The 25,996-nt window shown below is 39.3% G+C and overlaps 1 protein-coding gene across 1 annotated transcript; it reads left to right on the forward strand.

Annotated features, from left to right (window-relative positions):
• The first annotated feature begins 16,886 nt into the window (after positions 1 to 16,886).
• TASL (TLR adaptor interacting with endolysosomal SLC15A4) lies at positions 16,887 to 25,698 on the forward strand. Its single transcript, XM_009683922.2, has 2 exons — positions 16,887 to 17,120; positions 23,318 to 25,698. Exon 2 carries the CDS (start codon positions 23,319 to 23,321, stop codon positions 24,204 to 24,206), a length of 888 nt encoding a protein of 295 aa, XP_009682217.2. The 5' UTR covers positions 16,887 to 17,120; position 23,318; the 3' UTR covers positions 24,207 to 25,698.
• Positions 25,699 to 25,996: the final 298 nt, after the last annotated feature.

A 25,996-nucleotide genomic window follows, 5' to 3' on the forward strand; every position in this document is an offset into this window, starting at 1 on the left:
GCTACTGACTCCTCCAGCAGTACCATAACATTTGAGACTACCCTCCACAAGAGATCTTGAAAAATCCTGAATGTATTTTATGAACTTTCTGGAAGACTAGGGGCTCCCTATGTAGAGTGAGAGATCATTTCTGATTAATGTTGGAGATAAACAAGTCATTTTCCTGGAAGAGTAATGTTTAAAAATGCAGAGAGAGGCTGGGCTTCACAGAATCCAGGATGGATCAGCACCGCTATCAGGATTGAAAAGTGTCTGAGCACCCTGTGTGAGAAGCATCCTCGCACTGATGGATTTTGGGGTCTGAAACCTAGAGCTCTAGGAAATTGGGAACCTCAGTATTCTTAGCCTTGATGTCAGAAACAGCCCTGGCACTGAGCAGGCTTTTCTTTCTAAAGCAAGCAGTGATAATGTTTTTTCTGAAAGGGTGGACTGAGAGATATAAAGTTTCAAGTGTGATCATAAAGGACTCCCAGAGAGCAGATCCTGTAGAGTTGTTTAAGGACACACAGTGCAAGTTGAGGAAAAGTTTTGCAACACTCGCACAGCAGCACCAGATGATGTGACAGAAATTTGGTACTAATCGTGCTGGCAGAGCTGTAAATGGTTCTTGGGGCTGAACCAAGTGAAGCACTCAGACTTTCTTTTCTTCTCTTACGTTTTCCTCAAGCCTTTGCTGTTACTGGTGGAAGGCTCTGAATCCTACCCTAGAACCTCCTGAACTGGCAACTGCGTATTATAGAAACCAAAATCCCTTAAACATCTTCAGTCAACAGTCAGAGTGAGAAGTTATGGTGTGAGATATCAGATGCGAAAGTCTTAGTTTGACTGATACTTTCTGGAACCAAGATATAAAATGATTGACCTAGAGTAACAGATCCTTTCTGGTGCCAAGATCTGACACTGATCTGATGGCCTGCACCACTAGGTATTCCTGAAGCTTGTGCTCTCTATTTTGGAGTGGTCTAGGTTTGAAGAAATAGAGACAAGCATATTTAAACACGAGCTTCTTCCAGAAGCAGAAAACTCACTTGCTGTGTGAACTGGCAAATATACCCCACTAGGGGTACCAAAATGAACATCAACATTTTAGACCTCTGAAAAACCCTGAGTATGGAAGATATTGCATAGGTTTCTGTCTGGGGTTCTCAAAGCAGAACCTCAAAGGTATGTTTATGGGAAAAAAAACAACTTGAGAAAGAGAAGAATATCTCAGAAATGGTGTTAATTTTTAAAATGACAAGAAATGACAAGAAAAAGACAAGGCAGGATTCCTACCAATATAACTGACCAAGAGAAAGGTGCTCTTTGGCACCTGAGAGGAACTGAGGTTGTGAGATAAACAAACTACAGAATATGCTGAGGAAAGGGGGAAGAGCAGTGGGAGAGAGCTGAAACCTATCTATTATTAGGGAAAACCTATATATTATTAGGGGAAAAAGCCCAGTCACACAAAGAGAAAGTGGATATGTGGACTGTTCCTCAAGGACTGAACTTGATATTTTGATGATTTATTGTATATTTTCTGAACATCTGCAGAGACTACGTGTCTTAAATGTTAACTCAAAACAGCTAATCCAAAGAATGCACTTTCCTGCTGTAATGGTGGAGATGCGTGATGCAAAAAGAGGAAAATCATTTTTCTGAAACAGCGATCAGTTTAGCTATGCTCGCTCCTCTCCTGACGGCTGCCACCTCTGTGGAAGGCAAGGATGAACAGCTCACCACACAGTCCTGATCAAGCCACAGGAACCAGTCTGCCACAGCCAAGGAAACCCAGAGTAACGTTAGCATTAATATCCCCTGCTATAAGATGCAGCTGAATTACAACCAAGCCTCAGGTTCAGGATACTACCAAAACCAAACATTCTTTTTCTTTTTCTCCTTTAGTGACAGTAATATAATACATATGAAGCATTACAGGATATCAGAGAGATCAGTTCTGCATACTTGGTTCTGAAGCAGGTGGGCTTGTGCAACTAGAGGTATTTGCTGCCCTTTTATATATGCAATATAAAGATGGGTCCATCTATGCTGTCAGTTATGGGCTGTACCAATCAGTTATTACATGATTCTATGCATGGTCAAATTACGTGGCTTCTATATGCTGGCTCAATGTTTTTCCATGAGCAGGTTACTGTTTTTCTTTAATATACTTCAAGACATAGTTTGCTGATAATGTCTCCCAGGATGGCCTCCCGAAAAATTCAGCATATTGTAGTCACGCATGGGATACACCCTTGTTTCCCAAGGGCTCTTGACAATCCATTCTACTCAGCAGTGGTTCATTAAAAGAATGTATTTATGTATTTGTGTTGCAGCTATTCACTATTAACTTCTGTCTAATTCCAGCAATGTCATTAGCACATTATCAGGACTGTCTGCTTATATTTGCTTGGTTCTGTTCATGTTACAACACTTTTCTTAGAGGCTGAGCTGAGAGTTAGGGTGGAGCTGCTTAAGCTCTCTGGTTTGGTCTGCCTGTGTTTGTTTGTGAGTCATCACTGTACGAACATTAACTTCTAGAAGTTGAGCTGATTCTTCAGTGGTAACATTCTAGTGACTGTAAAAGAGTAATCTGTTTGTATATGCCTTTTATTGAGACAATTAGCACCAGAAGATATTAAGGGCATAGATGAAATCATAAGGCTAGACACTCAGATGATGAACATCAGCATAGCAGTGGTAAAATTCATCTAAATGTATTGGAGAAGTAGAAAAGTTACTTTTCTAATGACATTATATGGTTCCTAATATTCTGAGATAAATTCACAGTTGACTGTTCATTCTGAATGAGATTATATTTATGGTATAATAACAATATAAAGAAATTTAATTGCTACCCTCAGCCTCTTGTACCTGTTCATTCCTACCATATTATTTGAGACAGGAAGTCAGCCCTAGGCAACACACTGTGCTCAGTGTGATTCCACGTGCTCTATATGTAGTTCTTTCTTTCTTTCTGGTCTATGTAAAGATAGTTATCCTGTTAATGACCAAGACCGTACTGCACTGTGACTGTGAGTGCCCCACTGCTGAGGGTTTCAAAAATACTGCTAGGAAAATTCTTGCCCCGCTTGCACTCAAAGGAAGCTTTTGCAGTGAATTTAGGCAGAAAAGGAGATGTGCGTTTTTCCTATAGGTGCCCTAAAAGGTGCTTGCTATTTATGTCAGTGGAGGACTGTGTGTGTGCATTTGTTTTCTTTGTCTTGCTTTGTCATTGTTTACCTAAGAAGGAAACTGGATTAAGGTTTTAACAAAAACATATATTATGCTTGAATATCTTTGCTTACTATCTTTGTTTATTTGCTGTAGTTTTGTAAATAAAATAAATAGTGAATAAATAGAAAAGCTTATTTCCATGACTAATCACCATGGAGTGTTTCATACAAAGTTCTCAGATGATGAATGGGGAAGAACATGATTCTGCTAAAACAAAAAAGGACTGAGGACACCAGAAATCTCAGAGGTATCTGAAATATAGGAAAGTACGGTTCTAATTAATGAGCATTCAGAACAATATTTTAAAGCATGACCTAAACTTTGAAAATAAACAATGCTAATACTAAATAATTATAAATATTTAGTATATATAATATATATGATTTAGTATATATATTTTTATTATGTACATATCATTTACAGAAACACGTATATGATTTAGAATAATAATATAATATTTCCAGATGTTATGTTAATAGAATACCACAATGCACATGAAAGAGCACAAAGTACTAAGGAGATTTCTAAGAGTTTAATATAATTAATGTTCATAGCATAATTAAGTTTATGAGGGACCTCTGGAGGTCATCACAGTACCTTCATCTTACTAGATTTTACATTCAAGGACTAAACCCTAAATCTATAGATAGGGTGCTGCTCTGAAAAATGCTAAGCCTTCTCAGCTCCTAACAAAGTTGATAGGAGATTAGAAAATGCTTCCTCTTGAATCAGTTCCTTAGTCCATATACAGACAAAATTACATGCATGGGAAATGTAGCTAAGGAAGGGACTGATTAAACTGTCTGAAGAGATCAGGATTTTACATTTCTGTTTAAAAATATTATTGACTCTAAGATCTACAAAAAAAATAAAGCCCGTGTAGTCTTACAGATAAAAATTTTCAGTTTTGCATAACAGTAGAAAGACTATAAATTAAATAAATGAAACTAATTATTATAAGAAAATAACTTCAGGTATCTCAAATTAAAATTAAGATTATTTGAGCAAATAGAGCTTGTATGCAACTCCCATTCATACTAATAGGAATGCTTAAAGCAATGGAAGAATAGAAATGTTCCATTTGGAAATGTTTGAAGACACTGGGAGAAATTACGCAGATACCACATGGGATCATTTATGTAGTAGAAAGCCACACTTTATGGCAGACCATTTTTGACAAATAGCAGAATTAAAACATGATTGTATTTATTCAAAGCAAAATAGTATTATTCAAGCGTTTGTAACTATTCATTTCTGATTTGAATTCTTTGGATATGGTTTTTCAATTGTACTGTGTAATTTCTTTGTTATTATCAAACCCTTGTTACCACATCCAATTGATAAAAAACCGCAATATTTCAGATCACTTGAGAGCATTTTTTCTAAGATTTAAGAAAAAAAATTGCAAAGATTTAGATTTAGTTTACATAGCTCACCTAGGACACAATATCGAGACAAGAGGATTTTTTTCCGTATTTACTTTTGGAAGAACTCTTTTTTTTTTTTGGCCTTGTTCTTTTTTAAAATTTTATGGTAATTAGACACCTGACATAAAACAAGGAGCTCTGCTATGTCTCATATGCGATGCTGTCCTTGTATACCTCAGCAGGAGGATTTGCTTTTCATCATTTTGACAACTGAGGCAGCCTATATGAAACAGCTGATCCCAGCTAACACAGTGTGTTTTACATGACAGCCTGCAGGGCGGGAGAGGAAGGATTTAAGAATTATATAACAGAATTAAGCTTTGGACATTTCACATGCTTTAAAGTCAGTTTAGAGCTGTATATTTTGGCAAGTAATGGAGATATTTTTTTCTTCAAAACAGATTAACTCGGAGAAGATATTTTTAGCTTGGAATACTAGCTTTTCTCCACGCCTGATTTAAACCTGATTAAACCTGATTTAAACCTGATTTAAAGATCAGGTTTATACCATGATACAGAAAATTTCTCCTGAAAGAAACAACCTCTGCACTATCTTTTGCCTGTGCAAATAACCCTCATCAGGAACCTTTAAATGGCAAACCTCACAAAGAAAACTGATATGCAATTGCTCATTAAAGAAGAGGCTGTAGTGGAAGAGAGGTGAGAAGCTCTTTTCCCTGAATATGTTGTGTCCTGCTTCGGCTAGAGGGGCTGGTGTGTGTACACCAGCATTTGTCACCCAGTCACTCTGTTTTGTCAACTCAATCTTATTTATAACAAATTTCACAGGTCATGGGAAAGGTCGTTCTTCAATTTTATGTGCAATTTTCAGTCCATGTACCTAACGAGGCAAAGGGCCAGGATGTGGAACATGCACTGCAAAAGGGAGTTCCAAGGTTGAGTGTCTATGTCTTATCAAATCTCATCAAATATGACCTATCTTACTAATGTAAATCTCAAGAGGCCCAGACTCTTCCCCTCGTTCCCCTGTGCCACTGAACATGCGCCCTGCCACCAGCAGCACATGATCCCGATCATCTTCTCTGCGTGCCAGCCTGAGGATGTCGAAATGAGAAAATGTAGAAGGATGATAAGATAAATGCTTGCAGATAAAAGAGCTTCTGAATTCCCAAACGACTTCATAACAGACATTTTTTAGAGGACTGGACAAAGTTCCCTTCCCCCTGCGCTGCAACACACCCGCTGTTCTCATTTCAGGCTGACTGTGGTTAACAAACATTTCACCACTTGAGAGGTATGTCCAACCTCTTAATCCTAAGGAATGTAACCTGCCACTTCAAACAGCAAAGGGGATAAATTAGACGCTTTGAGGCAAACTATGCACCCTTAGCCTGTCTCTTGCGCTAGCTCATGGGGACCATAGCCTGCCAGTATAGACTAGGTCAGTCCATAGCTGCTGGGGCTGTGAATGAGGATGCTGTGATGTGCTGATAGTTCTTCTTCTTCCCTCGGCTGCTTGGTCGTCAGGTGTCCCTCAGCGGCTCTGCAGAGCCGGTCGAACCTGCTGAGTTCATCCCAGAGGTCAAATTGCCTGGCAGGCAGGCAAGCAAGAGAGCTGCCAAAGTTGTTTCTCCTCCCTCCTCTCTTTAGCTGGAGCGGAAAGGCAGCCTGGGAGTCACTGAGCAGCTTCTGCACTTCAAGGGAAGGGGCTGGTTACTCCGAGAGCTCCTGCTCCATGCTGGACATGCACCTGGGATGGTGGAGGACCTGTGGGAAGTAACTGCAGACATGTATCACCCCCACTCTCTGAGGCTTTTCTCCAGGATGAGTTACCTGATCAAACACTTTAGTTACAAAGGAAAAAAAAAATGGCTCAACCCTTCAGGGCAGTCAGTGGAGTGCAGGTCTTCAGCTGACCTTTAGAGTCAGCCTACAGAGCCCTCAGCGTCTCTGGAGAACACTGCCTATGAAATGACTGCTTTTCTCTGCAGTCCAGAGGTTGTGAGTGGTAAGCAAACAAGCTCCTTTAAGGGTAGCAAGAAGTCTTGACTGACCGAAAGGAGTGAGTTCTGTCCAGACATAATAATTTGGAGTTCACAGTGCTGTGTCCTGATCCAAGGCTAGATGCAAACTGCTGAGATCATTGCATCAGGTGTGCATGGCAGATCCCACATGGGTGAGTCTGGGGTATTGTGAAATGTTTCCTAGTTACCTGTAACAATAAATCCACAGCAGAATGTGAATTGCTGCTCTGATACTAGATGCTCCTTATCTTTTCATGGTATCTGGGTGTAGATAGTTATACACAAACTTTTTCTATATACTTTGGCTGACTCAGCATGAATGGCTGCTAAGCTGGATGAGGATACCAGTGTCCATAGGACCACTGTAATTTTAAGTTACAATTTCTGTTGTAAGTAATGATGTTTGTAAAGTTAGGTGTGATACAATGAGACAATAAAAAAAAAAAAGAGGTGACACAAATGCTAAACAACTCTCATATCTGATACTGTATCCAGTTCCTTCTTAAAGGAAATATTTACCAAGTCATTCAAAGTGTGAACTAACGAGCACAAAGCAAAAGATAAACAGCAGTTTAAAGAAAACAATGCTGAGAAGAACCAGTTTCTCCTAACACACAGGCCTACATCGTACTACACCTCAAGAAAAATACAAACATTCCTTAATACTGACTATGGAGTTAAACCTTTCAGTTTAGTGGGTACTAGTCCCACTCTTCCTAACTTCATATATATTTTTTAACTCATTATTGAAAATAAGAACGAGATCTTTTACATTGTCCTAAACCGGCTGTTTGCTGACTTCTGTTGATCTACAGAAATCTCTCTCCTCTTTTTGCAGTGTTGAAGCCAGCAGTTAAACTTGTTCCAAGAATATCTTTTACTAAGGAAATGAAATTATTTGGCCTGTGGCCTCCTTTAGTTAGTTTTGTCTTACTTTCCAGTTTTGTTCAGTGATAACTGAAATCACTGGAATTTGTTTCCCTTTTGTGTAACCAAATCCACAGAGATTGTCTTTTCTTTTCCAAAAGTGTTATGTGCACTAGTACTTGCTATTTACTGGTTTTATGGGTTGAGAAAATGAATGATGTAATATTTAAAGGTCTCACCCAGAGATATAAAGGATCTCTGGAACAATGTTGGCAGTACAGCCTGAATTAACAAGCACCAAAAATTGCGTTGAGCATAAATAAAATCTTCCTCTGTCTTTAGTCTCCATGTTCATCCTTTGTCATTATTCTGTTATCTCTTTGTCCAGTTTCGTATCTAGCTTTTATTTGTTTTATTGTTGTGCTCACAGTGAACTTTTCACACTTTGGTGTTATTTTATGTTGTATGAGCAACAAGCATTCACAGAGAAGTATTTGCTGTCTTTTGTACAAAACATTATCTCTGTTCTCCAATCCTTTCATACTTAGAATCACAGAATCACTGAGGCAGGAAGGAACCTCTCTAGTCAAAGCCCCCAGCTCAGAGCAAAGTCAAATAGGGCAGATTGCTAAGGGCTATGTCCAGGTCAGTCTTGAATATCTCCACAGATGGAGACTCCACAGCCTCTCTGGGCAGCTTGTTCCTGTGTTTTACCCTCAGTAAAGATATTTGTTCTTATGTTTAAATGTGATTTCTATACTTCAGTCTGTGCCCATTGCCTGTTGTCCATCACTGGGCACCACTGAGAAGAGTCTGGCTCTGTGTTCTTTACTCCCCTCATCAGATATTTATACAGATCGATCAAATCCGCCTCAGTCTTCTGTTCTCCAGGCTGAACAGTCCCAGCTCTCTCAGCTTCGCTTCATATGAGACAGACTTCAATATCTTAATCACCTTTGTGGCCCTTTGCTGGACTCGCTCCAGTAGCTCCATGTCTCTCCTCTACAGGGGAGCCCAGGACTGGACCCAGCACTCCGGATGTATCCCACCAGCGATAAAAAGAGAGAAGAATCACCTCCCTTGACCCGCTGGCAACGCTCTTCCTAACGCAGCCCAGAATGCTGTTAACTTACTTTGACATAAGGGCACATTGGTGGCTAATTTCTTTTCTTTTTTTTTCTGTTCCTCAGCAGCAAAAAAAATGGACTCAATGACCCTTGACTTTCAATCAGTTTTTCAGAAACTTGTCCATGATACCATTCCTTTCTCTCAATCCTTCTGCCAGGTCCACATCCTTGGATATCACTTCAACACCAAACTGCAATAAGTGTAGTTTCTATGTTAGCAGATGGAACCGACAGTTTTCCAGCCCCTAATATTTGCTGCTTTTCCTTTTAGACTGAAAGTAGGAAGGGAGTTTGTTCATGCCACTGTTGCCCAAGAATACCCAACTCTGACAAAACTACAGGCAGCGGTTTTCTGGGATCCAGATTATGTGGACCAAGGTGCAGGAGGCTTTTCTATTATTGTCTTATTAAAAATACTCAGTGGGATCAAGTGCTTTTCCTTTTGCTGCTTCCAAATTTCCCTTATCATCCATGCTGCCAACTTCCTGACAGTGGCTGAATTCAGCCACCATTTTCAGTTTAATTTATTAATGGAGAATTTAGGCTAGCTGAAAAATTGTCTTTCTTGGGAAGATGCAACAATAGGAAGGGAAGGACATGGAAATCAGAGTCAAAGGAAGAGCCAGTACTTGGGAAAAAAATGCACAAAGGTTGGCTAGCTACCACTGGGTGGCTCCACCTCGGTAGCGCACATATTTGCCCACTACAGCTAGCATAACTAGACCTCTGTAATACCTCTTTCATTTCTGCAATTTTTTTGTGGTATTTTGGTACACTATCAGCAAATCCCTTGTGAGAAACCTGCGTTGCTTCGAGTTTATTATGTTGCACTGAGGTATTGTAAAAAAAAATAAAAAAGTGGAAAAATATCTATCTATTTTACAATCCTATTTTCCAGTAAAAAGCTCTCTGCTTGACATCTTAAAGCCTCACTACTAGTGGCTAGTTGTCACTGAACCAAGAAGTACATTAGCAGCATGAGGTATGATTTATTAAAAAAAAATCAATAAAAGCATCAGGATTAGATTATGTATTTTATGGGAACATTTTTGTACAGGTGAGAGGTGTTCCAGCTGTTCTATTGCCTTTGGGAATATCGACTGAAAGTTTTACATTATGATTAACTAGTTCCCATTTGAGAATGGCACAGAAAGTCAGGGCTTATCCCTGAGAGTCTATCTAGCCACAGTGGAAGACTAACCAGCGGAAAGCCAGGAAGAAAAATACCTGTATCCTAATTGAGCCAGTCTTGCAGAGAGGAATAGTCTTTTTTTTTTTTTTATCCTCAAGATACAAGCAGGTAAACAATAAGCTCCTCCTCTTAATAGCTAGGATTTGCTGAGGCTTAGAGCTTACTAAATCTGGAGACCTGCTGAGAAGGGAATGCAGAGCAAATGCCTCCCCTAAAGGCAAAAAGTCAGAAAATGGGTCTCGGGGGAAGGAAGCCAAGGGGAGGAGAGAAGGGCAGGCTGCAGCTGCTCTGGCAACTTTGGTAAAACAACTCCACACTCCTGCAGCCTCCGTGCTAGGCACTGCTCTGTATGAAAGGCTCCTTAAATGAAAAGTGGGACTACATTGCATGCGACATTAATATTTCCTCCCAGACCTACGGGCTAGTCTTATTACTGGTCTAATGATGATGCCTTTCTATCTGATGCAAAAGATGTAATTAGCTGCTACCTAGTTGTGCAGGCAAATGTGAATAATCATGTCAGACTTGTGAAGCAAAGATTGAATTATAACATGCTGTGTTCCAAGCAGCTGCGGTTCCAGCAGCAGGAATTGACCCGGCACTATAGAATTGAGATTTAGGCTCAAGCAACTTCTTATCCTGCAGGAATCACTTTGAAATGCAGTGATCCAGGGTGGCTGCTTTATTTTTTTACCATCTGAAATACTCATTTTGATCACTCACATTTGCTACATATAGTGGGATTTACAAATAAAAGAAAGTCAATTGAGGATAATTTTTCACAGTGCTTGCTGTGATGATTCCTGTGAGTCCCAAGCATTCAAATAACCTGGCTGTGTATGATAAGCCTTAAGCAAAACTAAAAATAGAGAGAAACCACCAAACCTTCGCATTCTATATGCATATTTTAAAAATTTAGTTACTTACAAAGGAAAGACCCACCTTGGAGGTGACGAGGACAGGGGATAGAAAAAAGTCATTGTTAAATTTCCCCTTTGAAAATGGACTTTTAAAAAATGGACTAGGCCTACCATAACACAGAAATCCCATGAAAGGAGAAGGACTAATGTCTTTGCATTCTAGGAAGCTTAGATATTGACCCCAAAAGATCTAAAAAAAATCTGGAAGGTGCAAAGATAAGCAGGGTTATGGTTGCTGACAAACTGTTTAGCAAAGCTGGCTGGTGAGATGGGGAGAAATATGCTTCTTCACTTAAAGAATAGTTGCAGTTTGCACTCTACCCAGCATACTGCAGAGATTTAAGGTGCTCTCTGCTTTCCTAGGCATCAGTATTTCAGTAGTTAAACATGTATCTGTATAGCCAATGTATCCATACATTGCGGATCACCTTTTATCCTCATTATTATTAAGGCTAGAGGGCTGTAAAAAGGTAGGTGGTATTTAGGTACTTCTTCTCCTTTACCAAATCATCATTTTGTAAGTTACGCTATTGATTAAAAAGAAAAGAAAGAAAAAAGAAAAAGAAAGAAAAGGCTTTGGATTTTTGCCAAACGTTGACAACAGAACAGACAAACAAATCAAGCAGCCCAGCTTCTGATGTTTTACAGGCCACTTGTGATTCATGCACTGTAGGCTAAATAATAATGCTTATATACTTGTACGCCCATATATGGTTATGTGGAGAAACCACAATATACCCTCTGATATCGCTTGTAGAGTAAGGTACTTTACTCCAAATACATTGCAGTAGCATTATTTATGACCTTTATAAATACAGATGAAACAATCTGACCACTAAAGGTTTTTTTTTTTTTAAAAAAAGAATTATGAATGAGGGTAGGTTGAGACTAAAGGGAAAGACTTCTGAACTGTGGCTAGACCACTCTCTTAGTTCACGTAAATCAGTGAGAGGAGAACAGAACATGAACTAAAAAGGCTTCATCAACTGATTATTCATTACTATTAAATGCTTGTACGGAGAACATAATGCAGAATGTCTTTGATATGTGAGGTTCAATACTGCCATCTTTTCTCAATGAAAACTCCCACTGGCCCTGGAGATTTTATCAGAGCATATAACAGTCTTGCTTATGATTTTCTAAGAACAAAGGCGTTGTTTTTCTTCTTGACTGTGCACATAGTTTGAAGCTATAGAAATAATTGGCTATAACTAAAAGATTTATGTGAACCACAAGAGAGAGAAATAAAATATAACACGAGAATAAATTGTATACCTATGTTTATTGACCAGAAATAGCGTGTAAGGCAGTGAATAGCTTGCTATTACATTGTCACAAAAATGATACATTGTACAAGAACCATATTAAAATATAACAAGAAGTCAGGAAATGCGTGACATTTGCTTCTGTAGATAACCAAAAGATTTAGTGATCATTTGTATGATGAAAGGGCGATTACATTTTGGAACACCAAAAGCTGGGTGCCTAACTTGATCTAATAAGCTGCTCTGATGGTGCTGCACTCCCTTACATTGAGGTTCCCAGAGTTAAGGCTCTGGGACCTGAATGCAACTCTACTGCTGCTGCAAGACCCCTCGTGCTGTGGGGGGAGCCTCTGACTGTGGCAGCTGGAAACAGCAAATAGAGGTGTCACCACCACTACCTGCCACTTTTCTAGAGCTACAGGCCAGCCTCTGTGCCCTTTCAAGCCCTTTTTTCCTCCTCAGGAATGCATGTCCACAACCGTTCTCGGGTGAGTAGAGCACACCAAAGAGGAGAACGATGCCACAACCACGTTTCTTTTTCGTAGCAGGGTGAGGATTTTGTGTGAGGGTCCCTTCAGCCTGAGATGATTTAGAACTGCACGTGACAGGAGGATGCTCTGTAACGTGTGAGCGAGTGAAAAGGAAGAGGGACAAAGATACTGAGCTTCTACTCTCTCTGTGCAGCAAAGAAAACAAAATTCATGGAACAGAGAAGAGGGATGGAGGTGTGAACATAAGACTAGTAGTTAGAGGACTCATTTGCAAGATGGGAATCCTCACATGCTATCTAGAGAAACATATCAGCAGTGAAGGAGAAAGAAAACTGTACAACAGAGAAGCTTCCCTGTTTAAAGACTAATGTTTTACTCAAATAATTGATTATACTGTTGTAATTATCACATCAGGGACTGCGTTTCAGACTCTAATCAAGAGTTTGACATACTGGGCAACCTGAAATATGACTGATTTTGCTATTGTAAGGAACATAAATTATTCATGATCATTCGTTATGATGAAGGACTGAACAATGTGCATCTCTCCTTCCCATACACACTTCCCTTCCAAAGACTGAAAGGAATCAAAATATCTCCTTTGTCATATTGACTGAAGTAAATATAAATTATGTGATAATCTTAAGGTGTTGTCTTTAACCTTTTAATTCCAAAATTTTTAGTTGATGATATAGACTTACCAAATGGGGATAGAACTAAAATCTTTGGTAGACTCATAGAGCTTTCTGTGTAGATGTCTGCTTGCGTATATGCACAAGAAGACATCTATTTTCTGCCGTTATTAACAATTTTAACAGAGAGCTATACAATATTAGTCACCTCAAAGATTCCCAGCTTACAATTTTCCAAATACAAACAACTTTTTCCCTATAACTGACAGACAGCTGCCTTTGCACCATTTGACAAAATAGGCCCACGTTAAGCATGTCATGAGGTTCTGTAGTACAGCCTGTAACTACAGAGAAGGAACTTCAGCCTTATCTCCATGGTTATAGTGGTGCAACATTATCATTCACAACACACTGAGCAATACTAGCTGAATAGCATCATCACCAATGCCAAGGTGTATTTGGTGAATAAGCAATTAACTCTCTAGTACTGTTCTATAGAAGAGTGCGTCAATAGCGCTCTGCAGTTTTGTTTACATCCGTAAATAGCATATCACATTTGGAGAAGATCTGGACAGCAAAACAGTTGGTGGTGAAACCCCACCTCCACGCTACACATGTTCTGGTGAGGTTATTTTGGACTGCCTCTAGCGTGATCCCGTGAACACCCATGAGCAGGTAGCAAATTTTAAGTGTGGTCTCGGCCTGTATCCTCCTTTTAGTTTCATCCAAAAGGAACCCTTTTCACTTGCTCGAAGACTAGGCAGTGAGGCAAACCAAAACAGAGTATGTGGATACAACTAGGAGATATATTTTGAAAGTTCACTCCTGAAGTGAACTAAAAAGCTAGTATAGATGTGCTTCAGGTCAAAATCAAAGTGGTCTCCCAGAGGAAGCTCTCTGCTGAGACTAGAAGGGATATGGGGCTATGGGAAAGAAGGAAAGATTTTTTTTTTAAGGGAGGGAAAGCACAGCAACACATTCTTGATATGTTGGACTTGCCATGGCAAAGTACATTGACAAAAATAAGTAAGCATGGCCTTAAATGTTTAGCTGCATTTGCAGATGAATTGCATGATGCCCTAGGCTGCTAAACTTGCCCTTCCTTCTTGGAGCCATTGCTCCTGGTGAGGGAGTCACAGCAGCTCTTGGGATCTTTGCAAAAGGGGGCAGGTGCCATCAGATTGGATCATCTCCCAGTTCGTTTGGTTCTGAATCTGGCCCTTAGAGTGTTGTGCTCAGATGATAAATCTCAGTGTAACAATTTATATAGGACAATACTTCTTAGCTGGGGATAATCCTTCCAAGGTCAGGAGCCAAGGTGAACAAGGTCACTGGAATAAATGTGTATGCTCAAAGTGATGCACTTTGCCTAGATTATCAAGGCATTAAAATGCAGTTTGTTTGACAAGAAATGATAGTTCTACATCTCTCTTCCATGGGAACGTATAGCTACTGTGCAAGAATATGAACAGTGTTTTGCTTCCTCTACAGCACTGAAAACATTACATGTACATTAAGTGGAAAAAAAAAAAAAAAAACCCAAAGGCCACCTATTTTTTCCAAATCTAGGTGCCTAAAGCTGTCTTAAGTCCATAGTCAGCTATCTGTATAAAGTACATTGATTTTTCAGTGGTTCTGGATAGCTGTACTTTTATAACTGTGGAAGCACTTTTTACTTTTGAAAATCTATCTGTTTATATCTTGCTGCTTTTACACAGATTTAAAGGATTTAAAGTATATTCTAACCACTCTCTGAGAGCTTTTGTAGAAATACCTTTGTACATGACTAAAATTATTTCCTAATAGTATAACTAGAAATATTGAGCTCTTGTATATGCAGAGCTCTGTGGGTCCACAGAAAAGGAAAAACTTCCTAGTGATTTCTTGCTCACTTCAATACTCATTCAATCAGATAATGGAAACATCGAGAAAAGTGTCAGCACACTAACTGAGTAACTGTCTCATTAAGAGAAGAAATTCTGCATGGCTTATGGACTGAAATTCATTATATTTCAACTCCTTACAGAGAGTAGTTGTCAGAGAAAAAGATAGTTTGAGGAGTTTGCCTGTAATCTTTGGAAAAAAAAAAACCCCAAACCTCTCAGTGTTGCTCTCTATTTGAACACATGTACAAAAATATTTTGGAGATGCCTTATTTAGATATAGAGTCAAAATAAGACTGGTGACGCTTGGATCGACTTCAGTAGGATAAATTTGACAAGGTCCATAGCATTGATAAAGGATCAGAGAAAAAGAATGCAGCAATAACACGCCCACACATGCACACAGAGTCATCTATTACCACAACAGCATTGTTCCCACAGGGAGTACGTTTTGCAGCAAAGAGGTCTAGAGATTTGCATTAGATTGTCAATTTTGTCCAGCTTCTGTGCTTTACAGACACTGCCAATACTGGCATTACATCTGAATGTGTCCAGTATCATTTAACTATTGTATAACTTACAATGTACAGATTGGGCCTAGATCCAGAATGACACATGTGCCTTTGGATTTTTGTTCCAATCACATTTAAATCTAGACTATGTGGAAAAACAGGGTCAAATTAGTTTGGAGACAGGATAAGATGAGGTCTAAGACATTAGAGCTTCAAAGGTTTAATGTGTGAGATATGAAAGACTGCACTATGCACTCTGCATTTTTTTTTTGGTAGCAATCTTTGCTTCACTGTCTTAGCATTGGGCTCTGTGAAAAATTCATAACATGAAGTCAAAATCATCTGATAGCACTGTCCAGTTACTATTGAATAGATGAGGTATCAGGAAGGTTTTCATTCTCTCAGCAGTGCTCCAGACTAACATACATACATGTCTTGATTGCTCTCAATTTTTGCAAACGGTTTTAGTAGAATTATTGTGCTACAACATGGTTTTTGCCTGACAGAGTTCTACACTTCTGAGAGAAACAAAAAAACCCCCAGCCAATAGCTCCTTAACGATAAAGTTCAAAAACGGAGAATGAAAGTCAATTGCTTTTATGTCTGTGATGTATGGATGCCTGATGATGCCTTTTCAAGCAACTTCTGTGATCCTATTAGGAGTAATTCAAACAGTCCAACTGCATCCATCAAACAGGACATGTCCTCTGTCCTTTGAGGAGTACTCCAGCACCTGTCTCAAAGCCTTTTTCCACTGTCTATTCACCCCAAGCCTGGAGGGTGAAGTCCCACTTGTCTAAGCTACTTTGATGTACTGCCATACTAAGGCAAGCTGTCCGACTGGATGTGGCAGTCATTGAGGCTACTGAGAGCACGGCAAGTCTGATTCTCCTTATGAACGCCTGTTAAAAGTTTCGTAGATATCCCAGAAATCAAATCAGATGAACCAACTGAGCTGTGATGGTTTTTTGGAAACTGAGATGCAACAGGGTGTAACACAGACTCTTCGGAGAGGTAAGACAACAAAGCTGATCTTCTATGAAGGGCATTTCTGCTTTGGCATGTCAGTGTTTGTATCTCTCTGCCATTACAATCTTGACATATCTATTTAATAGATGTGTTATTGTTTCAATTAAAGAGAAAATGACAGAAAATGGATGAAATGGGGTACACCATAAATTGGTAAAATGTTAACAATTTATTAGCAGTCTCTAAAAGTGTTCTAGTTGTTTAATTTGCTAGCTTTTCTTCTTGTATAAGAGTTAACAAAGAGAAGTCTGGCTGCATGAGCTGAATATGTTGCAATCAGCTATTTTAACAATACACAGTTTCACAACAAAGTTTCATTTAGACATAAAAGAGGAAGTCCGTCAAGCATGTTGTGGTAGAGTCAGTTATAAAAACCTTCATCTCTTAAGAGACTTTCTTTCTATACTTCTACGCTATGGAGGATTAGAAATCAAACATATCTTAGAAGTATACTTAAAAATAGCAATAAAAACAGAACATCGCATTTTAGGGTCGGACAGACCTACAGGAAGCTCTAAATTAGTTGGAAGACAGATTTTTTTGTACATGATCTGCTGCTGTGTCCTTGGAGGTAAGAACTTAAAATATACCATGTATTGTATAAATATATGAAAATATTGCTCTTCGTTATCAATGTGGCTTGGCCTGTTGCTGTGGATCCACAGCTTGTAGTTGGTAAAAGGAAGATATACTTTCTCTGACTACCTTGAACATAATGTTTTTTTGCAGAGACTCGGACTCTGTCCATATGCAATTTCTGCTGCCTTAAGAATTAATAATAATAATAATAGTCAAAGGCACCATCTTCAGAAGTACAATTTGCTATGTTTCGTCTGAAATAGGTCTCAAAAATTTAAACAAGAAAGGTCTAACTGTTCCTCTGATCTTTCTGAACATTGTCACAAAATCATGCTAAATAGTATCTATTCTGGAATACTTTAAGGGGACTCTTGCCAGGTGTATTGCTTTTATCACGATTATGGCACTTTTATTCACCTTTGTATGTTAGCATACTGTCCAAACCATGTCTTAGAAGTGGAATACTCTACAAGTAGACTAAAAACAAAAATAGGCATCATATATAGAAATGTAGGAATCACATATTAAAAAACACTTCACACAAAAAAGTTAAGACTTTCCTGAATGAAACCTGTTAGGAAGTAGAAACAAAGAAATTTTATCATTGTATTTTCATGATTCACAGCAAATTTCCTGGTTTGCTGCAAATTCACCGCAAAATGCGTGTATACACACACACATGCACCCCCAGCTTCCCCTCCTTTTCTTTAAAAACTCTACAGCAGATGTGGCTTTAACATTTTAATGGTGCCTGTGCAGCTGTCTGTGCTGTCTGTGTTTCCCTTACTCCTCCTGGGAAACCCCTTCAGCCTTTTCTGTTTCTTGCTTTACCATTTATTCTTTCCACTTCTAGAAAGTGTACTCTTCTGTAACAGCACATATGAACTTCCCCTTTACTTCAGCTGTGTAGATGCAACATATTTCAGTAGAAATAGTTCGGTCATAACAACTAACAACTCAAAATATACACAGAAGTCTAGAAACAGGACATGATTTCCACCCCAGAAAGACATAAAACTTCAGTGTAGAAGTATCATATAATCAAGTCATCCTTACCAACATGCAGCCTGATGCTTTCCTGCCTCACGTTTCATGTTGTTTCTTACAGCCATGCATATTAGATGTAAAATGCTATCAGATGGGAACGATGGCGTCCCAAAACAACCCAGCATGGGTATAGATGATTAAGGAAAGTGTGGAAAATGACAAATGGGCTACAAATCTGATTTGCTCAGGTACTCTGTACAAGTCTTCAAGGGACTCAAACTGATAAGACAGAACTGAGTAGGAAATGATTTAAGAGGTCAAGGAGTTATATTTATACAGATACAGTTTTCATTTTATTGTTATGGAAGCTTGTCCCCAGAAACTCTACTTATTTAAAGATACAACGTATTAAGAAGGTATGTTTTTAGATGAAAATAATCAGCTGCTCCTAAAGCTCACTACTGTCAATTTAGCAGGATTAAAAATGGGTAGACACTTATCTAACAAAAATATTCAATATTACAGTACACAAATAAACTGTATTGTATTCTTGGTGGGGAAGGCCCTCTATTGCTTCCTTCAGCCAATTCTTCCAGGCAATTCCTCCCTTCTCTTGAAGCATGGGATTCTCATCCTCTCAGTCTTTTCTCTTTGCTCCCCCTCAAAACCACCTTTGCTTCCCTCGTGGGAAAGCCACTCCAAACTACCCTGCGTTTCTTGAACTGTTGCCACGTGAGCCAAGAGGAGGAGTGGGGCTCACATATTCCTCTGCGGGCAGACAGCAGGGTCTGACTTCAAGGCAAGTGGTGGGGAGGGGGCAAGTCAGTCAGGTGGGTAAGGCTCACGACTGCTGCCGCTGTAAGAGACCACGGCACAGTCCCACAGATCCAAGATTTTCCAGAGCAGCAGCAGAGGAGGAAGCTACCCAGGCAGCAGGTAGAGCTGGGATGCTTATGCAGAAGCCCTGCTTAGCCAGGGCAGCTAGCTATAGCAGCCTATATTACATTTACTCCTTGTCTAATGGGGTCCATACTCCAAAATGAGTAGATTTTAGGTATTAAGGAAAGACTAGACTCATCCATTTACATAGCTCATTATACTATCTTCTTCACTCCTGATTTCCACGCATGGAGGCTTCATGGGGGCTGTTTTGCTTCAGCCCTGGTGGAAAGCATTGCATGGGCTTGCCGCTTCAGCTATGCTACTTGCCAGGGTAACTCTCACACCTATGTCCTGAAACCTAAGGTGGATCCCAAAACTAACTGAAGTGTGTTAAAATGGGAAGAAAATACTGAAGGTGGAGCCACCTTCAAGACAGGGAAACTTTACCATCTGGGCTCCGTGTAGTAAGTCAGCTAGAACTTCCCTGAGCTACAACCTGCACTGTCACTTGAACTCCCACTACCAACAGCACAACTTTAGTGCAACTGAGAGCATCACTCAGGGAGCTGAGAGCCATGTATACTGTGTCCAAGGGACCTCTTGGTGCGCTTTTCATTCCCCTCCCCCTGCTTTTGCAGCATAGAAGGATGTCCCTTTTCTCACCGAGCTGTGATCCCAGAGGGCACCACATTCTTTCTGCTCTCCCTAGCAGCTTTTCATGTTGTTCAAGTTTTTGTGCAAAAAGCACATTTATCATGTCTCTTTGTGTACATTTCTCAGGCTTTCCTCAAGCTTTTTGCTTATCCTGACCCAAGTACTTCCATTCTATTTACTTGCTCCCATATTCTGATCTTAGACCTTTATGCAAAGATTTGCCCCAGCTCCAAGCTTTATATCCTAGCAAATTTGCTACCACTTGGCAAATACTTGGCAACACTGTTGGCTTTATACATTCATTCTGCCTTTGAGCTTTTCTTCCACTGAAGGACTCAAATACCCCACAGAAGTCAAGGGCATTTTTAAAGTCACATCAAAGTGCTAAAGACTGTGTAAAATAGTAAAGACTGCGCAACAAAACCCGTATTATCCCTTCATTATGTTCATATATGATGTAGTTTATTCCTATTACCAAGGCAGTAACCATCCAAAGAAAAATCCCCTTCTACATCTTGTGTGCAAGGTGAATCATAAAAACTGTAAATTAGACTGTCTGTCCCTGTGCAATGGAAGTCATACAATTATTTTCAGGAAAAGGGAAGTTAATGTGGTTGAAAGGACACCACGAGACCCAAAATATTGAAAGGCATTGTATATAATCTATGTGCACTTGGAATCTTGTTGTGTATATATACATATATGTATACACACATGGCATGGAAGGGGGATTAAGAAGAGGTGGGACATGGGAAAGTAGAATTAAGGAAATCAGTAACCCTTATCCCATGTAAAATGCAAGAATTAAAGCTGGGACAATTGTGTGAACAGCCATTGGTAGTGAGGCAACAACTCCATTCTGTATGGATATATATTATAGTAAGTATGAGGACCAGAGAAGAAACACATATGCACCTCACTTCTGCATTCAGGCTCTCAACAGAACTTTGATTATATTTCCTTGCAGAGTTGGGAATGTTGTCAGATTAGAACAATAGCCAGTTTCTGAGGGGAAGCTGATAACTTATCCAGCCAAAGAGAGAGTTTTTGAGCATGATGTGAGCCTGAACTTTTGAATTTCCCAGTTCTTTTGTTTTCACTCCCACCTCAAACTGCATGCTCTAAGACTCTTAAATAAGTACTGCAGAATGTAGTGCAGAGAAATGAAACTAACAGTTTCATTTCCCTAATGTATCACCTTATGATAGAAACAAGATACATCTGGCTAGCAGAAAAGATAAGTGTCACATGCTACCTGAATGCAAATGGCTTTATGTAATGTTAGTTGAAACATGAATAGACAATATGTCGTTCTCACTCATTTCTCAGAATCAATATTAAAAATAAACCTAGGAATAAATGTATAACCGTTCCAGAGTCACGCCAGTGTAAGGTAGTGAAAACGTCACAATAAAGCCATCTGGGCTACAGACCCAGGGGAAGAGCCTTTTGCACTGCAAAAGGAGAAAAAGGGAGGAGAAAAGTGAGATCAGTTTCTAACTAGAGCAAGATTTCTGTGGTAAAAGCTTAATCATGCCTAAGACCTAAGCAAGCATCCTTGAATGAATGCCAAGCCCCAAATATGTTTTTTGGGGGTGGGGATGGCCTCTCATGTAAGTAGATTATACATCATTAATATTGACTTCATGGAAAACCAATTTCCACTCTTTTATACCTCCATGGGTCTCAGTTCATCCCTCTCCCCATATCCTATTTGCCAGGGTTATTGCAGTCCACAGAAAATCCCACACTACTTGCAACAGCAGAAAGGACCCAGCTTCTCTAAAGCAAGTGTTTGGAGACATTTAACTTTCATGAATATTTCCTTCTGAAGTTGATTTTCTCATGCCTCCTCCCTCGTAGTTCAGAAGTGATTTTTCATCTGAGAAAAGTCTTCTCTCATGTTGTCTTGTTTCCAACTCCAAATAAAGACTATATCCATAGTAAGACAGGATTTAGCCAACATTAATTATTAGTGCAGCATTTTGCACTGGTAACTAACACACGAAATGCCTTACAGAGAACTGAAAGTCTTTTTGCTCTTGTAAAAGAGCAAAAAAGCAGCATGGGTGGTATGGTATTTGCCAGAGATGCTACCTCCTCTCTGGCAGCTTGTGCAAATACGTTCTAGTTCTGGTGCTCCTTTGTAGCGGGTGTTTTGAAATGTTCAAGCAAACTGACAAGTAACTGGGACATGCTCATATCTGCACAGACAGTATTCATAAGGATTAAGAAGATATAGTTAGATTAATAGATAAATGAAGAAGTCTTTGTTTTAATTGTGAATAATCTATTTCTTCATTTATCACACAAAGTATTTCATACCATAGAAAGAGAAGTCCAAATCATTTTTAAAGATTTGCTTACTCTTTGCTGAACCACATGAAACATCTTTATGACATCTTTCCCAGAGGTTATCACCTTGCCATTTGCTTAAAAAACAAAACAAAACGCTCAGGTGGAGTTAAGAGCAATTATACAGTAGTGGAACTCCTAGCAGCTGGGTAGAACATTTGCTAATATGTAGACGCATGCACGTCCTTACTTTAAGTCCTGTCTTTTGGTGCGAACACATCTGAACACCTTTTGACGCTGTGCTGCCTGCTCAGAGACCAGAGAGAGTTAGTGATTGCCAGAGCCCACTTGTGCCTTTGCTGGACTGCGATGGAAACTGATTACAGAGCTGGCAATACTCATGCCTAAATCAAGAGTTAAGGAGCTGAAGTACTTCTTAGGCACATGTATCTTCCTATGGGAACTCACTGCGTTGGAACGTGTCTTATCAAAAGTACACTGCAGATTTCTGCATCTAGGGTAGTCAGTTTAAGATCCCTTTATAGTAACTGGAGAGAGATAAGTGTATCTAGGGCACGATTTGTTTCATTCTGATAAAGGTATCTAAAACAGGTCAGATGAATCATGCCTCCAAAACACCTTGCTTTCTCCTCCGGCTTTAAGGGGAGATGGGCAATATCCTTAATTGTGGACATCTACACTCATTAAGCTTCAAAGTTAGAGACAATTTTATCCTGCTCAGCATGTAGAAACATGTAATAATTTAATAATTTGAGAATTTTAACTGAAAAAGCACTCACAGCTACAATCACAGATCAGGCTTGAAAAGAAGGGGTTATACCCCTTCTTAATAAGCATTTCATATAAAAATAATTCAGAGGCAGGTGACAAACCACACAGTGAAAGTCACTTCAAAGCATAAGAAGAAAGGGAGGAAAAAAAACAAAACACTTGGCTTCTCACTAAAGAGAAGGGAAGGGAAAAACCATAAGTATTTAAATGTAAACCATTATGCCAGGTATTACTGAAAAAAACACTTTTATTCCTCTCTTCCCAACCCACTAGCTATTGGCTATGTTGTGCATAGCATAAATATGTAATGCTTAAAACATTTCAATGTGATTAACAGCATAAGAAGGAGACTAGCTGATCACTTCACTCATTCACTCAAGTCATCTAGCGTAGAGGCACTCTTGTTACTGTCTGAATCAGAAACCCCTCTCTGCAGCTAGCAATGGATTTGCAAGTGTAATCGCTACTCAGTGATTTTGAAATGAACTAATGGTTCTTGTTAATTTTCTGTCTGTTGATTGATTCTCAGTAGTAACAACCCGATTTGGTCCTTTACGATTCCTTTCCTCTCTTCCCAAGGATGTTGTCAGAAGGTTACCTTTACAGAATCACCTACCTTTGTGAAGATCACTTCAACTCTGAGCTCTACAGAGAGAGAGCAGCAGAGGAAGTGACATGTGAGATGAGGTCCATGTGCGGCTTCAAGCACTCTTCCACGGACGAAGCACAAGGAAAAAGTATCTTTCAGAGATGCAGATCTGCTGGCAAATTTATTTCCTCAGTCCACTCTAAAGGCAGCAAGCACATCAGTAAGCAGAAAGATAACCTCCCACAGCCTACTTCACACCCAGCATCTGAGGGGCAGACACCTCCAGCTATGGACGTCTGTGAAGGGCTGACGAGAAAAGATGCCTACCTGGTTCCATCTTCCTGTAAAAGCATTTGCAAGAACTACAATGATTTGCACATAGCTGGGGACTATGTGATGCCTATTAGCTCAGTAGCAACAGATTTTACCTGCGACAGCGGGATAGGTCCCTTCTTGGAGTCCTCAGAGATCCCATCGCCCATGGAGTCAATGAGAGTTCCCCCCAGCGACATCAGTCGCAAAGCAGCCCAAGGCTACTCATCGTGCTGGCGAGCAGCAAGTTTAGTGCCACACCACCAGCCCCTCTCCGACTCGGCCCTGAACGACTACCTAGAACAGAAGCTGGTGGAGCTGTATAAACAGTATATCATGGATAGCACAGTAAACAGGGCATCCCCCACTCAGATCCTGGCCTCTGAGCTTATCATGACTAACGTAGATCAAATAAGCATGCAGATATCACGAGAGAGGAATATGGAGACCACCAAGGCCAAAGACATTGTCATTAGCCGCTTCTTACAAATAGCCAGTGAAAAAATATCCTCAGAAATTAGCACACCTAGCTTGCATATTTCCCAATATAGCAACACTAATGCATAGTATTAGAAAGCTTTTATATTCTGCAAACATGCTAACTGCAAAGTCAAGTATTAGATTTTTCTCTGAAGACATCTTGCTGCTTTGTAAAAATGTTTTCAGGCTACCACTCAATTTAAGCCTTCCAGTAAATATCATTACTTATTTAATATCTGTATGGCGCAGCCTATACCATGGATCAGAAGATTTACAGTTAAAAAGAAAAAAAAAATTTTTTTTGAAAGAGCTTCCAAAGGCTTTTTTCAGTGAGCCCCAAACATTAAAAAGTTTTGGTAGAAGAATAACTAAAAGCATATGATACTCTAAGTGTTCAGGTATTTTCTTTCTTCCCCAAGTGCTAGACAATTCATTTTTACTTTCCTCCTCTCTTTGGAATCTGTCATGTTGTCTGTGGGTCTGTGTGAACCAAAGACTTATGCCTATGCAAACACAGTCACAGCGATTATAGAGCCACAAAAATGGTCCATTTTCCTGCCCCCAAAGCGAACTCTGCTTATGACATCCCTGACAGATGCTTTTATAATCTGTTCTTAGACATAAGAAATGAAAAACACTTTACAGCTTCCTCTGTATTAACTACTTGTTCTATTCAGAACAAGTCTTTCTATTCAGAAACTACCATCCCTTTTTGTGATCTGAGTAACATTTCTGTTTCCCAATAGACTCCATTAGCAACCGTGTGCATGGATTTATGTGCATCTGTGCATTTTGCACTGAGCAGAATTTCAACCAAGGATGCTGGTGGCCTGCAATCACATACAGGCACCATGTTTGCCAGCTTTTTGCAGACCTGCAGTTTTGGAACACAAGTCAAAAAGCAGGGCAAACTTAATGAAAACTTACTCTTTGGGTTAAAAATTGAATATTGAATAACTAGCACATACAATAGCCTATTTTAGGGCTTCTAATAGATTAGATCATGTAGGGAGAGAGATAACAAAGGGGGAAGAATTCAATTCTGTTAAGAAAATTCCAAATTGAAAACCCCAAACCCTGTTAAATTGATGTGAGCCACTCCTGACCACTCAAACAGACCACTCAAAAATGGTCTGCAGAGGTACAGGCACATAATTAGCAACAAATTCCTGGTTGGACCTGTTATCGCTTTCTAATTTTACTGTCTGTAGCTAATGCCTTCTCCTGTTACAAGCATTGGTGTACCATAGGTCAAAATCATTCAAACGTGATGTATTTTAGTAAGAAGGTCCTTTTCATGCAAAATTTTGCAAAAAAAGGCCACCAAAAATCCTGCCTTGTGGGCAAGGATGACCATCTACTTTGAATCTGCACAGCATATAACACATTGTTAGTGCCAATTCGATATCAGTTGAGTTTCTAAGAATCAGTATAATGCAAATAGTAATTTATAATCATTATCCATCACATGTTTTCACCTTGATGTTTCAGAACTATTTTGGCCTTTGTGCTTTTCAAAATTTTTATTGTATTTTTAGTTTTATAGATGTAAGGCATGTGTGTGTGTGTGTGTGTGTGTGTGTGTGTGTATATATATATATATATATTTAAAATAAGTATAAAAATACAGTAAATATATTAGTTTATTTTATTGCTGCTCTCTTTCCAAAAATTACTGAGATAGCTCACTATACTTTTCTGCTTGTATATTGAAAAGGTATCCAAAAACCAAAAAACCCTTGATGTGCGAATCCAGAGACTACACATCTGTTGCCATAGCAACCTACTCCAATACTATTATTCAGCACTTCAGGAAAGAGTTTCTGGCTTATAATATTTCTAGACTTTGATGAAATGCAATTTAGAAATACAAAAGT

This window comes from Struthio camelus, chromosome 1 (genome assembly GCF_040807025.1).
Source record: "Struthio camelus isolate bStrCam1 chromosome 1, bStrCam1.hap1, whole genome shotgun sequence".
Lineage (NCBI taxonomy): Eukaryota > Metazoa > Chordata > Aves > Struthioniformes > Struthionidae > Struthio > Struthio camelus.